The sequence below is a fragment of the Lathamus discolor genome, chromosome 11 (assembly GCF_037157495.1).
Source record: "Lathamus discolor isolate bLatDis1 chromosome 11, bLatDis1.hap1, whole genome shotgun sequence".
In the NCBI taxonomy this organism is placed as follows: domain Eukaryota; kingdom Metazoa; phylum Chordata; class Aves; order Psittaciformes; family Psittacidae; genus Lathamus; species Lathamus discolor.
Window position 1 is genome coordinate 2,293,825 of NC_088894.1, and position 15,363 is coordinate 2,309,187.

The 15,363-nt window shown below is 49.8% G+C and overlaps 1 protein-coding gene across 2 annotated transcripts; it reads right to left on the reverse strand.

Annotated features, from left to right (window-relative positions):
• Positions 1 to 232: 232 nt before the first annotated feature.
• LOC136020280 (DEP domain-containing mTOR-interacting protein-like) lies at positions 233 to 15,363 on the reverse strand. Of its 2 annotated transcripts, XM_065691244.1 has the most exons (9): positions 15,105 to 15,363; positions 7,959 to 8,137; positions 6,271 to 6,394; positions 5,211 to 5,389; positions 4,372 to 4,557; positions 3,906 to 4,046; positions 3,143 to 3,213; positions 1,640 to 1,744; positions 233 to 497 (listed from the first exon to the last, which is right to left on the reverse strand). In XM_065691244.1, the coding sequence occupies exons 1-9, from the start codon at positions 15,230 to 15,232 to the stop codon at positions 372 to 374; spliced, it is 1,239 nt and encodes a 412-aa protein (XP_065547316.1). In that variant the 5' UTR covers positions 15,233 to 15,363; the 3' UTR covers positions 233 to 371. The 2 variants fall into 2 exon arrangements, with proteins under 2 accessions (XP_065547316.1, XP_065547317.1); XM_065691245.1 differs by lacking the exon at positions 1,640 to 1,744.

Below are 15,363 nucleotides of genomic sequence, written 5' to 3' on the forward strand. Positions count from 1 at the left end.
TCTGGAAAGCACGTTGTGCTCTTGGTAGACTGCACAGCCAGCTCAGGCATACTCACTTGCTTGATACCAAGCTTCTTGCTGCTCCCCAGCTTGTGCCGCCCACCTGGCAGCTTGCTTGGGTGAACGGCTTGCTCTCAGGCTTGGTTTCATGATGTGCTGCCTGCTCCCACTGGCATGAAAAAGACCTCAGGATCAGGTAAAGCCAAATACTTCAACATCGAAATCTGAGACGTGTCCATTAGAATGAGTTTATTTGCAAATACATTCAACTGCCTGGCTGACATTTCACAGTGCGTGGTCCCCCCCCACAGTCCCTTCCTTGCTTAATGGAGCCTCCTGCCCTTCCAGTGGTGGGACAAAGACTCTTTTGCTCATTCAACGGCTTCCATGACTTCCATCACGAGAGTTCGTGGTCCTGTCATGATGAGGCTGCTGATGGTCGGATAGTCCAGATGCAGCACGTACATCCCATTCACTGAGAACACAAACTGGCACACCTGCAAGGAGAGGAAGGGCTGGTTGCTTTCATCTGGCATCTTCATGGCACCTCCTGCCTGTGACTGACTAGAGCCAGAGGCTGCAACACAATTAACTTGCTATAAGCGCCTGTAAACCCTAAAGCGTTCCCACTCCATAAGCCACACTAATAATCACTGTGCTACGAGCACTGTATCATAAAAGAAGGGCCAAAGGGATTTAGACTGTGAGCTAACAGAGAAAGAGACTCATTTATGAGCAGGGGTTCACTTCACAGATGGAAATAAGGCACAATATTAACATCGAGCAATTTGGGAGCAAATGAGATTAGGTAAGGAGAAATTAACTGGGCTCTTGAGTAAATGAAACAAATTCATCCACCCCCTTCCAATCCTGCCTGAAGCAAACAAGGAGTCACACTCTGCCTCTGAAGAATCCCATTATTCCAAATGGCCGTGTGACTTCAGGCTTACATCAGCTTGTAGAAATTACTCCTACACTGTTGGGGGTTTTATTGGGAACTGTGAAGCTCAACACTTCTTCCATTCATGCTTAAAACTCAACACACAAAACCCAAATGTGCCTGGGTCTAAAATGAGCTTCAGGCCCTCAATTCATTTCACCTGGGTTGGAAATACTGGAAGTTATTTAATGAATCAAAGCAAGGCGTCACCTTCAGGTTATTGAGCTTTTATGTACATGGAAAATAGCTCCATGAAGAACTACATCCTTGATAGCAGAGAAACACTAAACGTTACATCTCTGCTGGGACAGCAGGTGACTGAGGATAAAGCTCTGCTCCTTCCCTGCTTCACTGGGGATATGCGCAGTTACTGGAGCCGAACTGGGAACCCTCCGCTTTGTTTTTGGCAGCTCCAAAGCCTACCACAGGGACGGCTTGGTTTTGACAGAGCGTTTTCAGCTCCGGCTGCCCACAGGCACGTCCAGCACTGAGCAACCACAGACAGGGCACTTCGCCTGCAGAGAGCATCCCCCGTTCCGCCTCTCACAGCACTGCCAGAGCTCCAAGTGCAGACTCAGTCGGACTCATCTCCACTTCACGCGGTGGGATTATCACAGGGGATGTGTTTGTGTTCAGCCCAAAAGGCTCCAACGTGACCTAAGTCCTGCCTCCTGTTAAAGCACCATGAGCAGCGAGCACCTTCATCCCCGCGGCCGCAGCGGGTCCTCCCGGGTCCACTGCCTGGATGTGGCAAGGTCTTCCTCCTCGGACTACGAATCCCCAGCCCACCGCATCCCCCACAATCTACAGGCAGAAGAAAAGGGATTTAAAAACCAAGGGGTAGGCTGAGGAGAGGAGACACAAGAGTTCCCAGTGGGATGGAGAGCTCTGCTCATGATCCTAACCTGTCATGGGTGGAAGAGAAAGGGCTGTGCACCCAGTGAGATGCAGAACCATAGATTGATTGCTCTCTGCAAAGCTTTCTGATTAACGTTCCCTGCAAGTGCAGAAGAGTGAAGCACAGGCAGCGTGAAGCTGAAGTGCAAGGCATGTACCAAGAGCACATTGAGAACATTTCCACAGCATGCACAAGGTGCCTTTTCCTTGGCACAGGGCAGCATTTCCAGGGTGGAAGTAGCCTGTTTCCTGTAATACCATGGCCATCTGATGGGACTAAAAGAGAAAAGGAATTCCCCAAGGACTTTGCACATCACCCATATAAATAAATAACAGCAACTGCACAGCTAAGCAGAAGGAAACGAGCCATGAAAGGCGCAGGCTGGCAGAGTTGAAGGGCAGGGCAAGAGCATTCAGGAGGAGAACGCAGAGCACGTCCTCATACATGCCACACTAATCACCAGCTTTACTTTTCTTGCTCCTTCCCATCAATTCCTGCAGCACAGTTAATGTGGGAACCTGATCCACAGCTCCTCTGTGTCAAACCACTATGGCAAGGCAGCCCTCACACCTCCTGCCCGGGACACTGGGACATTCCCCTTATCAAAAGCAGGCAGGAAAGGGCTGAGAAGTTCTCTGTGAAATCAAGCAAACACAATAGGATCTGCAGGGCAGAAACTGTCTTGTAACATCCACACCCAGCACGCCCCAGCCCTGCCTTAACTGGTCCTACACCTTTAGAAATCAATAGAGAAGCAAGGGCCCCAGGCTCAGGCTGTTGGCAGCATCCTGGAGATCCTGCAGCGTGTTTCTTTTGTCCATGAAAAAAGCCCACCATAAGAAAGGCAGGAGTGGCCTCCGGATGCTCCCCAATCAGTGCTGCTCCATCAGATGCTGGTGGATCATACCAACACACCTGATCTGCAGCAGGAACGTTAAAGCTGTGCATCACTCTGGGTGACACAGAGGATGAGTGTCAAAGTCCCAGCTCTCACAAGACTTGTCAATGCTACAGTTTGCATGGAACTGGATGAAACACAAACGGGAGGTTTTCTGTCCAGGAAACATTCTCTTTCCCATTCGCCCCTTTGATATACATTAAGCTAAAGCAGTGGCTGCACGTTTTTACCCACAGGACTACCTGAAGACACCGACCCAGTGAGGCTCACCAAGGAAGCTGTGATGATGTGACATGCAATCAGTTTCAGCACGCAGAGGTCAGAGCAGCAGACAGAAAGCTATCAAAGAGCCATCACTGAGCTCGGTGCTGCTGCATTAGCAATACCATTCGCAAGGGTCACTTACAGTCAGTGTTTTCTTGACGTAGGGGGCCCCAGGGGACAGGAGCTCCTCGTTGGTGACGGGTCTCTTTAACACTAGAGCAGAAGGTGACAGATCCTATCACAATCAAGGGTTTATCATAGAATCACAGAATAGTTAGGGTTGTAAAGGAACTTAAGATCATCCAGTTCCAACCCCCCCACCATGGGCAGGGACACCTCACACTAAACCATCCCACCCAAGGCTCTGTCCAACCTGGCCTTGAACACCGCCAGGGATGGAGCACTCACAACCTCCCTGGGCAACCCATTCCAGTGCCTCACCACCCTCACAGGAAAGAATTTCCTCCTGAGATCCAATCTAAACTTCCCCTGTTTCAGTTTGAACCCGTTACCCCTTGTCCTGTCACTACAGTCCCTGATGAAGAGTCCCTCCCTAGCATCCCTATAGGCCCCCTTCAGGTACCGGAAGGCTGCTCTGAGGTCTCCACGCAGCCTTCTCTTGTTTCATACAATAAAGTGCATAACGAGCAGGCTGGGGGTCACCACGGGCTGGAGAACAGATGTTAGAACCAGCCACGGTGGCTGCACACAGAAATCTTTGCATTCGTCTCAATGCGCTCCAAAACACTCACACAGCTTTCCACATCCAGCCTCAGAGGCGAGGCTGAACCTCTCCTCTTGCAAGTCACCATGCCGACAGTGACTGCATTTGGATCTGAGGCTCAAGCTAGTCTGTGCCATGAAGGAAGAGATGTGCAAGGATAGGGCAGTGCAGGAGCCCAGACCTGATTTGGGGTTGCACTCAGCCACGGGAGGGAATACCAGCATTGGAGTAGCACTGAAGTAGGGGTTGGAGTTTCCTGCAAGGGAAGTGATGCTGCTCCTTCGAACTGCTGAGACAACCTTGATCTCCTTGTTGGTCTGGACTGAAAGAGGCAGAAATAACAATGACCCAAAGAATGGGTTCAAATAACAAACTTCCCCCCTGAGCATCTGAAATGTGGGCGCACTCTGAAGGTGGCATTTGAGCTTAGAAAGAAGAACACTATCTTCAAAGATCAAGAAGGGTAAGTTCTTTTCCTGGGATGGGGAGCTGTGATGGAGACTGCCACTGCTCATAACATCCACTACAAACCATTTCAATGGGTGGTGACTCCATGGGATGCCTGGAGGAACACGCTGCCCCCCAGCTCTGGGATGCTCTAATGCAATCCTTGCTTTCGCACCCCTCCGCAAACACATCCCAGTTACCAGAGAGGAAGCTGGTGTTGCCGGGCTCCGGGTTGAGCTTGCGAAGGCAGAAGGGGCTGTCCGGGCTCTCAGAGAGGGCACGAGAAGAGTTCTCATTGAGTAACTCTGTGAGACGGCGTCGCCGCCGAAAGTTGATCCAGAACTGGTAGAGGAGGTCACTGTCAAAGAAGTGATGCCTATTGGAGACTAGGAGAGAAGAGGGGAGGAGGGAGAGGCTGAGGGGCTGCGAAACATACACAGTAAATACACCGAGGGACCCCGGTGAATTGCTTTTAGTGCCTCCGTGTTCTACTGCAGGTTTCCTGCCTGTTTGAGGATGCTGGAACAGCAGGGCCACGTCCCCAAGAGATGCCACCTCGCAGGGGTGCACCACTGAATCACAGCCCTTCACATGCCCCTGTCCCAAGATATCCCGAGCACTGCCTGCCTTCTAAATGCAAAGGTTAATTCCTGCAGATGGATATGATCCCCAGCAAATGGAGCCGGGGATATCATCCATATCATATCCATCCATATCATATCCATTCATATCATATCCATCCTCACAACCCAGCCCTCCAAACCCAGGGATGGATCCCAGCCCTCCTGCCGGAGGCTTTGAAGAACTGAAGTGCAATAGCTCAGATTTCAACTCAAAGCCTTGGTGGGTGGTGGAAGATTGCTCCGATTTCAAAGGTCACCAGCTCCAAACATAGAACTAAAAGGCCCCATTGCCATCTCTAAGTGGGCACTTGACCAGCACTTGTTGCATGACATGAATGGGGATTTGTTCCTAGAACAGCTTTGACAAATACACTCCTCTCTTGCTTTCCATCCCGGCTCCGGCCCATGGAGCTCACCATGCTGGATGATCCCATGCTCCAGCAGCACCCGTCCCAGCTCCACCGCTTCCTTTCGGTTCTCTGCCTCTCCCTCCTGGACCAGCCAGTCGATCATCTCGCAGCCCAGGAAAGTCCTCTGGTACTTCACCGAGTTCTCCTCTCTCACCTTCAGGAATGACTCTTCCACACTCACCAGCCTGGCACAGAGGTGGGACAAGGCTCCCGTGATGCTCTATAGCCCTGTCACCCCATAGGGGAGCTGCAGGCAGATGAAGCAAGGCCAAGGGAAGCAGGCAAAGCACTACAGCCAAAACATTGCTGCCTGGGAGCAGTGGGGAGCGAGGATTAAGGGCAGAGCTGCAGTGTAAATCTTCATCCCAACAGAAGAAACAGCTTCAGCTGAACCAGTTCGGCTGCGACCCTCAGCTAAAGACCGCAGGAAAGCAAAGCAAGCAACTGAATGCGTGCGACAAATGGCAGACAATCCGGATCGATGGAGGAGCTGCGTTTCAGCGAGCGCACGGTCGGGTTGCAGCGCAGGGGAGAGCTAAATCCAGTGTGTCCACGAGAGGGCGCAGCGGGCTCAGCCGGGAGACGCGCTGGATGCTCGGGTTCCCCAGTCCCACGCTGCAGCTGCAGAGCAAGGCAAAGCACAAGGGATGCACACCTACAGAGGGGCAGGGAGAGACCAAAATTCACCAGGAACAATCCACACAAAGCAAGCATTCCCAGGAGCACTGGGAATGGCCATTGGACGTGCCCATCCCAGCAAACTGCAGACTGGACCTTAGTACTTCCCTGTATCGGATCCCAGAACTGGGTTGGAGCTCTCTAAAGCATCCCTGAGTTCAGAGCATGGCTCCTGCCCCAGCCCAAAGAAGCTGGCTGCCCTGTAGCTGTGAAAAGGCTCAGGAAACAGCATTTCCCAATGCTATGGCGTGGGGTACAGAGAAGGAAGAGAAAAGCCAGGTGTAGCTGTGACTCCCATCTGCAGAGCATCATCAGCAAGCGCAGCCCGCACAGCACATTCCCAGCGCTCACTGCTCAGAGTTGTGTTGCAGGGGAAGGGCTCACATACTTCTCATAAAGACTCTGTCCTCTCAGGAACACCTTCACATCCTTCGTGAGAGGGAAGGTCCCGTCATCCTTGCGGAAGCGGTACAGCAGCTTCGCATCCTTGTAGTCCGAGTGCTCATCACAGACTGAAAGGAGTTCAGAGCAGGAAGAAGAGGATGTTTTAAAAGGTGGCAGTTTGCATCTTAAATCCAAAAGCCATGGTTCAGGTGTCGTTGCAATTGGGATCTGAAAGCAAAAACCTCACAGGACAGTGCTCATAGGAAACCAAAGTGCTTTTGTTATTTGAAGAGTGATTTCAATGTGTTTCCAGTACGTAATAAGAGATATAACAAGAGATTCAACCTCATCAGACCTTTCAGAGGCAGCACAATGATCCTCAGGAGATGATTACCATCTCCTGGATCCCAGCGGGGAAGAGGGCAAACAGTTTAGACAGCCCATTGCAGAGCACTTAATGCTGCAGGTAACCAGCAGCCCTGCTTGCACAGGACTAACAAAACCAATGGGTCACAAGGCAAGCTGGAAAGTCAACTTCTATGTCCTGCCAGGGCTTATCACTGAAGCAGGAGGGATGTGTCTGTGATAAGCAATCAAAGCAGCACTGGCACCCAGTCTGCACAGCTTTAAGTAACTGATGGATTGATTGGAAACTGTGGGCTGGAGAGACGGAGAAATAACCAGGCTTGGGTGTTAATGGTTAACTGAGAACTCCCTGCTTCGGCTTCGTGCTTTCGTGATAAAGTGCAGCAGCCCTTTATTTTTATCCAAAGCAGTTTAATGCAAAGGGCATTAACCTCGGCAAGCAGCAGATGGTAACAGAGTGTCTGCATTGCAGTGGTCAGAGGCAGCTATTTCTAGAGAAGAGGCTGCATTTGGTATGGTTGTCATCTGCCTCTGTCTCCCCAGCTGCATCCTCTGCAACTACCACCTAATCCAGGCTCGTATCCCAAAGCTCAGCCTCAACCCTTCCCAGTGAGAGCAGTGCTGTCCCAGCCCTGTTTGATAATCCAAGACTTAAACCTGACAATCACACGGAGAGCAGCAGCTCTTTGCCAATCTGAAGCCCTTGTTTCCTGTTATATCAGGAGCAAGGCCTGGACCTTGGGAACCGCTGCGCAGCTCAGTGACAAGCACACACCACAAGGCATGGCCCGAGTTAATCCCAAACTGCTGAAAGTTCAGAATAATCTTTAAAAGGAAAAAAATGGCATCACGCATTTAAATCCCAAGTGAGGCATCCCTATAGGATTGCTGCAGCTCCAGGTTTATAGGCACCGGATTACTTTTTGCTTCGAGTGATATGGATTCCACACCCTTCCTTATCCCACCTTAGCATGGATGGGGAAACTGAACATCATTGGGCTCTCATGGTAAAAAGAAACTGATTTCCCTGCAGATCTGTTGTAACTCGTGTTGTAACTCAGCTTCCACTTCTGCCCATTTCACTGGTGTAGAGCCCAAGTCTCTTTTCTTGGGGCACAGAACTGGAATATCCCCTAAAGCAACACAGATCCAACCCCATACAGCCTCCTGCCTGCCCACCACCTCCCAACCTCTTCAGGAGCCCTCACGCAATAGAAGGGCCATGAATATGACCTGACCATGCTTCCATATCCCGATGGACCGACATGGTGATCAGATACATGGCATCACACGATACGTGATCAGATACATCAGAAACCCACACACCGTGATGGATGATGTAATGGTCCATCAGCTTCTGCATGAGGCGGATGCCCGTCTCTCGGTCCGGTGCTTCTTTGTGGTCTATGAGCCAGTCCGTGAGCTCCTTTGCCACGAAGCAGTTTGGGTACGTTCGGAGGTGGTAACGTCGGTCCTTTATGAGCTTCCCGTCATGCAGGCGAAGCCTAGAGAGAAACATTGAGCAGAGGTGGTGATACAGAGGAATTTGGGTCTAACAGCCCAGATTCTGCCCAGCCTCTGATCATTTGGGACTTCTGGCCAGCACCCAGTGGCTTATAAATTCAACCAAACCTCTTGGCTTTGCAAGACTGCATCAATCTTAGGAGCCCCTCCATCAGCCCCTTGTCTCTTATCACTACGCAAGTCTCAATCTGGACCATACATGTCTCTTTGTTCTAAATGAGCCTCTGAAGTATACATGGCAGCTAACTGAAGCTGGTGAAGAAGAGCCAAAATACAGGGAAAATAAATATTAGACATATATTTGTCATCTTGGCACAATTCTGCATCTAGTTCTCCTTCCCCATCACCATAAAAGCAGGAATGTAGATGCCCCCAGGGCAAAGCCTTAGGCACAGCTCAGGGTGGGAGCAGCAATAGGAGCTCGCATTTCTTCTGCATGCACCAGGCAGATCCCATGCACTACCTACTAATCCATCTACCCACTAATCCAACAGCAGGCAACAGTCCTGACATTTTCTGCTTCAAACTGGCATAGACTGGGACAGAGTTTACCAAAGCAACCACCGTCCTGTCCTGAAAACCTTGACGTTCTGGCAAGCCTGTGACTGTGATGGAAAGATACATAGGGGTGAAGGTTACTCAGGTGAGCATGGCTTGGGCTTTTAAAAGAACCTTTACAACTGAGCAAGCCACAAGGCACAGAGCTCTGCTGTGTTCGAGCCAAAGCCAGCCCAACTTGGCAGGAGATCTGTCCACGAGCCAAACTTCTCCCCTGTAGTCATGACTGTTCCCAAATACTAACCCTGGAAAGTGCCCAGTGCATGCAGCAGGCTCGGAGATATCCATGGAACATCTCCTCTGTGACTCCAGCACGTTTCTGGTTTCAGATTATTCATTTCAATTCAGTTTTGCCCTGAGCCAGTCTGTTTTACAAAGGCAGCGATCACTGCAGCCTTGCTTTGTGTGGAGCCTCAAGTCCTTCTGCTCTTTCTGAAGGAGTTATGTGGACAACAGTTTCAGGCACCATGAGGGGTTTTAAACACCCTAAAAATCTACCCGATAACAACAGATTATCCGTTATTGTAGGGTTTACAGATAGTAGGGTCTCAAATGTCATTTGTTGGGTGCAGAGTTAGTAACTTGTTATAATTAATGCTGAGGCTACCGCAAGCCAATATAACCCTAAACAGGTATTTTAGGACCTTCCTGGTAACTAAAATCAGAACCCAAAGGTTCATGCAGAACCAGCTCCTGGCCTCGCCTTTGCCAGCCCTCCCTCCGATGCTGATGTCTATATCCAATATTTCACTCTCTTTTCCCGGAAGACTCATTCCCACAATTCGGCACATGGATTTTACCTGAAGCGAGCAGCCCACAGGCAGCTGCCTGCTATTTTTAGTGATTTTAGCTTTTTTCCGTCCTTTATTTCATGGTCCGCTGTCAAAATGCAATCAGACACAGCCAGCAGCAACTGCAACAGCGAGGCTCCCACCTTTCCATCCCCCAGCTATGGGAGAAGACAAAGTCATTTATTACATCCTTTATTTCCTGTGTAATCACAAGGGAGATGCCACTTTAGAAGCGTGTTTGGTAGAGATAAGACATGTAGCAAGAGCACTCTTTGCCTATCAAGAGTCTGCAGAACTCTATAAAGACTGTGTATGTACATACATATGTATATACACACACGCATACTCGTATCCTCACCCACAATAACACACAGACCATAATCACACAAAGCCTGAATAGAAACTGGTTGAGAAAATGCTATTTCCCCTATAGGGTTTTTTTTCACTGTGTTCCAGAACACTGCATAAAATGCACAGATCTTGTTGGGGAGGGTAAAAGAACAGAAAAGAAAACCGATTTTCAGTAAATAATACTGCTAAACCCCAGGATTGTTTTGGTTTAGATGCACTTATTCTGAAGCTATTCCATTGGGAACAATTGCCAGGACAGGGATGAAATACTCAAGCACCTCTGGAGCAGCAGTGCTATGGTCCTTGATGGGCTGCTCTGAGTTAGAGCCCTCTTGCTGCAGAGCTGGGGCAGGGAAGACGGAAAACTCCAGTGTCCTTATGGGCTTTTCCTTTTCCTCTTCTTTACTGATTCCCATCCACTACAAGGAGGCCAGTTTTGTCCTTCAGACACTGAAGGACCTAACGCCGGCTGCTGAGCTGACACCCTCTACAAACCAACCCCTACGATGCTGCAAAAGCAAAGCCAGTGAAAACGAGGGGTTCATAACTGTGCTGCCAGATTGAGAAGATATAAAGATGCACAATGCAATATTATGAGGGCTCTAGAGGCCAAACCCTACCCCATGTACACCGTAGTTCTTCCAAGGGGGGGAGGGAATATAAAAGGCAGAATAATTCAAGGACAAAATGCTCGCTGGAACAGGAGAATTGACTCTTGCGAAACACTCCTCGCTTGGCAGCAGTGAGCTGCTTTCGCAGGCGTTGGATAACCAAACGGTTCCTCTGTCAAGGCCACTCCAAGGACGTCATTACTCATCCTGCGTAACCTTGTTGAAAGGGAGAATCGCAGCAGTGTAAATAGAAGAGAAGATCCAAACAAAGAAAAACAAATCACAAACCTCCAGGGAATGGAGTTTAAATCACTGCAGCCCTTTCAGGCACGACTGCCCTTCTCCTGTGGGAGAGCAACATCTCCCCAGCAGTGTTATGGGTGTCCATTGCTGGAAACCAACCCAAGGAGCTCCTCTCTTTGCGTATTCACATCGTGTAGTTTCAGAATAGTCTGAATTGGAGCATTTGCCAAAGCAAAGGGCTTTCTTGTATTGGGAATTCGCTGGTTTACTGTATTGTAGCTGCACACAGCCAGAGCAATCCCTGAAGCAACAGCTACTCTGCACCAAGAGCACACACGTGGCTGCTTGGAGCAGGAATGCCTCCCTAGGGTGCTCTCCGTCACCTCCTCCCCATGTAAACAGACCTTGAACATCTCAAATGCCAAGGTGGGATCTCTCAAGGATATTTATTAACTGCACATCCCCCCAGCAGTTAAGAGCAAATAAACGGCCCTGGAAAGATGCATCACCCAAAGGACCTTTTCTGTTTCTTTCTTTACAGCAAAATAACCCCAAACAACCCCCCACCAAACAATCCAGTGCTCAGTGAAAGGCAGCAACAGCCACAGCAGCTTGTCTGCAAAATACCTGCTTCGAGGGCACATTCAAGCTGCAAATAAGCTCAGCAATACCCAGTTCAATGCACTCCCAGCCTGAAAAGCACCAGTGTATTCTGGGGTAGAAGAGGGAGCTTTGCAGACCTTTGCAGCCCAAAGTGCTTCAAGAGATGTTTTGCTTTCCTGCTTTTATTTAAGTGTAGGAAAACAAGACAAATCTGAGCAAGAAATCCCAGCGAGCACCAGTCTTCTTCCCTGTCCTCACTGTCACCAGCACTGAAAAGTTAATAATGAGCTTTTTAAGGTCATTCTGATCATAAAGTCTTGGTTTCTGAGTATCACCCATCAGGTGACTGCCACATGGAGCAGTGTCCCATGGTTCCTGCAGGAAGACATCCCCACTTCAACAGATCCAAGTTCACCAAAGAACCACCAGATCCTTTGTGGACCAAAGGCTTTCGGCCAGGAATACAAACTTTGCCATGGTCAGTCACATACTTTGAAGTGAGAGCATCAAAGCATCAAAGTGTAAGCATTTTAGTTACCAGTGTCTCTGAGCATCCAAATACAACACTGGGCACCTTTCACACTTGTAGACAGTGGCTCAGGTCACAGCTTTGTTCTTCACTGGAGAAAACTTCCTTCTCCTCTCATGTTTCCTGCCCAAGACATGCATTTACCAAGTATATTTTCTCTTTAAGAGTGATTAATGCAGCTCAACAGAGCTATTAGAGAGCAGCTGCTTCACTTGGCCATGAGGGATATACCCAGCAGAGAATACACAGGGGCTCATCTCTACTTGAGCAACTCAGGTTACGGCAGGGTGTGAATTCAAAGCTGCTCCGGAGTGTCTCGGTGCAGATAAGCCATTTGTTGCAATTAGGAGTGATTAATTAGAGAATGTCACCCAGGAGCACACAACAACCCCCAGTAAAACCAGTGTGATCTTCATGGGAGTTTAGAGGTCTGAAAGAAAAAGACCAGCAGCAGATGATGGGAAGGATGCGCCCAAAACAACAGCCTTATAAAAGCCAAGACCAAACTATCAGTGGCAATTATCTCTGTCTATTTGATGAGGAGAAACTCAAGCCCCAAAACTCCTCATCCCCCCCATTCCATGGATCAGAAAGCAGCATCCCCATGGAAGTGAAGGGACCCTGGCTGACAAGCACCCCAAAGCACAGTCTCTGCTCAGTTCCTTCAGGATCTGTTTTGTTCCCAGCCATCCCCACAGAGCATTCCCTTGCTTGTGCAGCTATTTCTGGCTGGGAAAAGCATCCTGACACTGAACACTCACCCCTCTGGCCAAAGCAAACTCAGAGGGATTTGCAGACTTGCTGGGAAGCCAAAGAACTGTAAAGATGGAGCAAAGGTTTGTTTGATTAAATGCACCAGAGGGGAGGCAGGGCAGGAAGCAGAGGACAGGGAAAAACAAATGTTTGAGGGTTTATGTGGCTACAACAGCGATACTTGCTGACCGAGGCTTGCAGAGCCAGGGCAGATGGTTGAGGCTCTTTTACAGGCTTCTTTATTCCTTAACCTGGGGAAAAAGGGGAACACAACACGGAGGTTCAGCTTTTCCCTGTCTGCTGCTGTCTGAATCATCACACAGCCTCTCTGCCTCAGTTTCCCCTATTGGGCATCCAGAGACATTCAAATCACAAACTCCTCACCCACCAGGCTGTAAGATCCCCAACACACAACAGAGCCAAGCACTCAGCGTGCTCTGCATCACTCCATTCCCCTTCCAGCCAGAGGAGCTGCAAGGGAAGCAGGAGCCCAGCAGCAGGTTGGTGTCCATCCCTTCACCTCCCTCCTTCTGGTTTTTCTGCACTGGGAACAGGCTCCTGCCCAGACCAAAGCAGATGTGGCTTCCCTGTGCCCAGCCACAGGACCCACCTCTCCATCACTGTGAGCACTGGGTGCTCTGGGGTCCTTCCATGACATGCAGACCCAAAGAGAGCTGAAGGAGAGAGCTTGGTGACATCCGTCTGCTCCTCTCCATGCAACCAAGAGCTTGAGTGTTTCAGGAGCAGGTCAGGGGCACAAAGCAATTGAGGCTGCCCGAGGGCAGATCAGGTCTGCTCCTGATGCTCTGGTGTTTGCAAAACAGCACCAGTCTCATAGCATCAGGGTTTTAGCACACACCAGCCTCTGAGGTGAGAGGTCTCACCTCACCTCTCCACTTGTAGGTGTTTTCTACCCCTTCCACCACCCTCCCAGCAGACATAACCCGCATTGGGTTCACCCTGGGCTAGCAAACTGAACCGCTCGCTCCTATTCAAGATTGCAACAGGCTTGGTCTAAGAACTCCTAGATTCTGGGAGCTCCCTAACTAGGAAGGCCCAGGGCACTCCAGATGTGATGGGGGGAGGATGGGTACCCCCAAAACTACACACACTTTGTGTTTTCTGTTCAACTTCACCCCAGTCACACTGATGGAAAGATATTCCCTCCCCTCACAGATCTCGCCTCCCTTCAGGCTTTAGCATCCTTTTTACAGGCTCAGGATGCATTCACATGAAGGAGTGAAGTTTGCAGACAGATATTGGGAGCATGAAAAATGAGTTGTTATTATTATTGTTGTTTCTCAGAAGAGTGTAACATTAGCACCACGTCTTCACCTTGCTTATGAGAACTACCATAGCGTGCAGGATACTGGAAGAGCTCTGCTCACAACCAGATTTATTCTATCCCCTTCTCCTCCCTGCAGTCAGAGTCACCAAATGATGGGAAAATCCTAACTTCACCTCTCTTGCACTGTAACTAAAGTGATGCACATCACCCACATCAGCTGCTGCCTCTCCTCAGCAGTTAAATAGAAGGATATATAGGAAAGTTAAGTTCATTCTCAAAGCCTCACTTACAACGTGGGCTCCAAATCCTGCAAAGGCAGGAAGGTTGATGCAGGCTCCAGCCCCAACAGCAGCTTTCCCAGTCGCCACAGGAGGAAAAGACTTAATTTTGGGAGCTAGGACAGTAACATTAGTGAAAGGCAACAAGCTGGAAGTGTGGCTAAACCATCACTGTATACTGAAAATCCAGCTGCTTTGGACATCAGCTGTGTGTTCAAGATGGAGCCTTAATCCTTAGGTGGATATTATCAATCACAGTTCAAATAACAAAGCTAAAGCTAACATGACTCACTGAGAATGGACAGCAGAGTGGCACTGAGCTAATATTAGGAGTCTGATGCTGTCACACTTGGGCTCTGGGCTCTTTACGTTATTCAAGGATATAGTTCCTATTTCCCACCCACATTTCAAACCAAAGCAGGGCGGCACCAGATGCAAACAATCAAACCCTGCTCAAGAGCTAGAAAAGCCCATAGATGTATGCTTAGGAGCAAGTAGGAGTTCTGACCCCGGGTACACAAGGAATGTTTTCAGAGCCACACAGGTTTTCTTGCATAGAATATATTGCTATATTCATAAGAAACAAACCCCCAGAAGCTGCACAACAACTGGGACTATGAATATATAGAAGTTTGGTGCCACCGCATCAGGTTCTGCACTTGGGGGAAGATGCAAAGGGAACAAAACCCCCATTGCCATCAGAACCCTGCTGTTAGTCCCCTGGAGGTGAAGGGCAGGAGATGCCCTGAAAGAAGCAGCAGGATGAGGTAACATGGGAAAGGACCTGGTTCACCGCTGGTTTGGTGGGTGAAGGAACAGCGGATACCGGGGAGAGGGGAAACACCAGCGATGGGGGGAAGAGGTTGCTCTAGGATAAAGCTTTGAGCCTCCTGCTAAAGGGGTGCAGCCCTGCCCCAGCCTGGAGAGCCCCATCACCTCCTACCTCAGCTGCTCTCCAGCAATCATCACCTCTGCCCTGTAGTGCTGCTCCGTGGCTTTCTTCTTCAGGCTGCTGCTGAGGCTCTCCATGCCGGGCTGGAGCGGGGGAGATGCGCGGGGGACCCAGCGCATCCCATGGGATGCGGGATGAGGAGATGCGGTCCCTCAGCGTGGTCCCCAGCCCGGCTGGCAAGGTGCAGCCTGAAGCTGCTGGCTCCGGCTCCCTGCTTCTCCTTCCCCGTCTGTGGTCTCTGGAGGAGGAG

Coding starts and splice junctions, on each gene's coding strand:
- LOC136020280 (XM_065691244.1), bottom strand. CDS start 15,232: ATGCGCTGGGTCCCCCGCGCATCTCCCCCGCTCCAGCCCGGCATGGAG. Junction 5,390..6,270: donor GGACAGAGTCTTTATGAGAA/GTATGTGAGCCC, acceptor CCTCTGTGCCAG/GCTGGTGAGTGTGGAAGAGT. Junction 1,745..3,142: donor ACGTCAAGAAAACACTGACT/GTAAGTGACCCT, acceptor TTCTGCCTGTAG/ATTGTGGGGGATGCGGTGGG.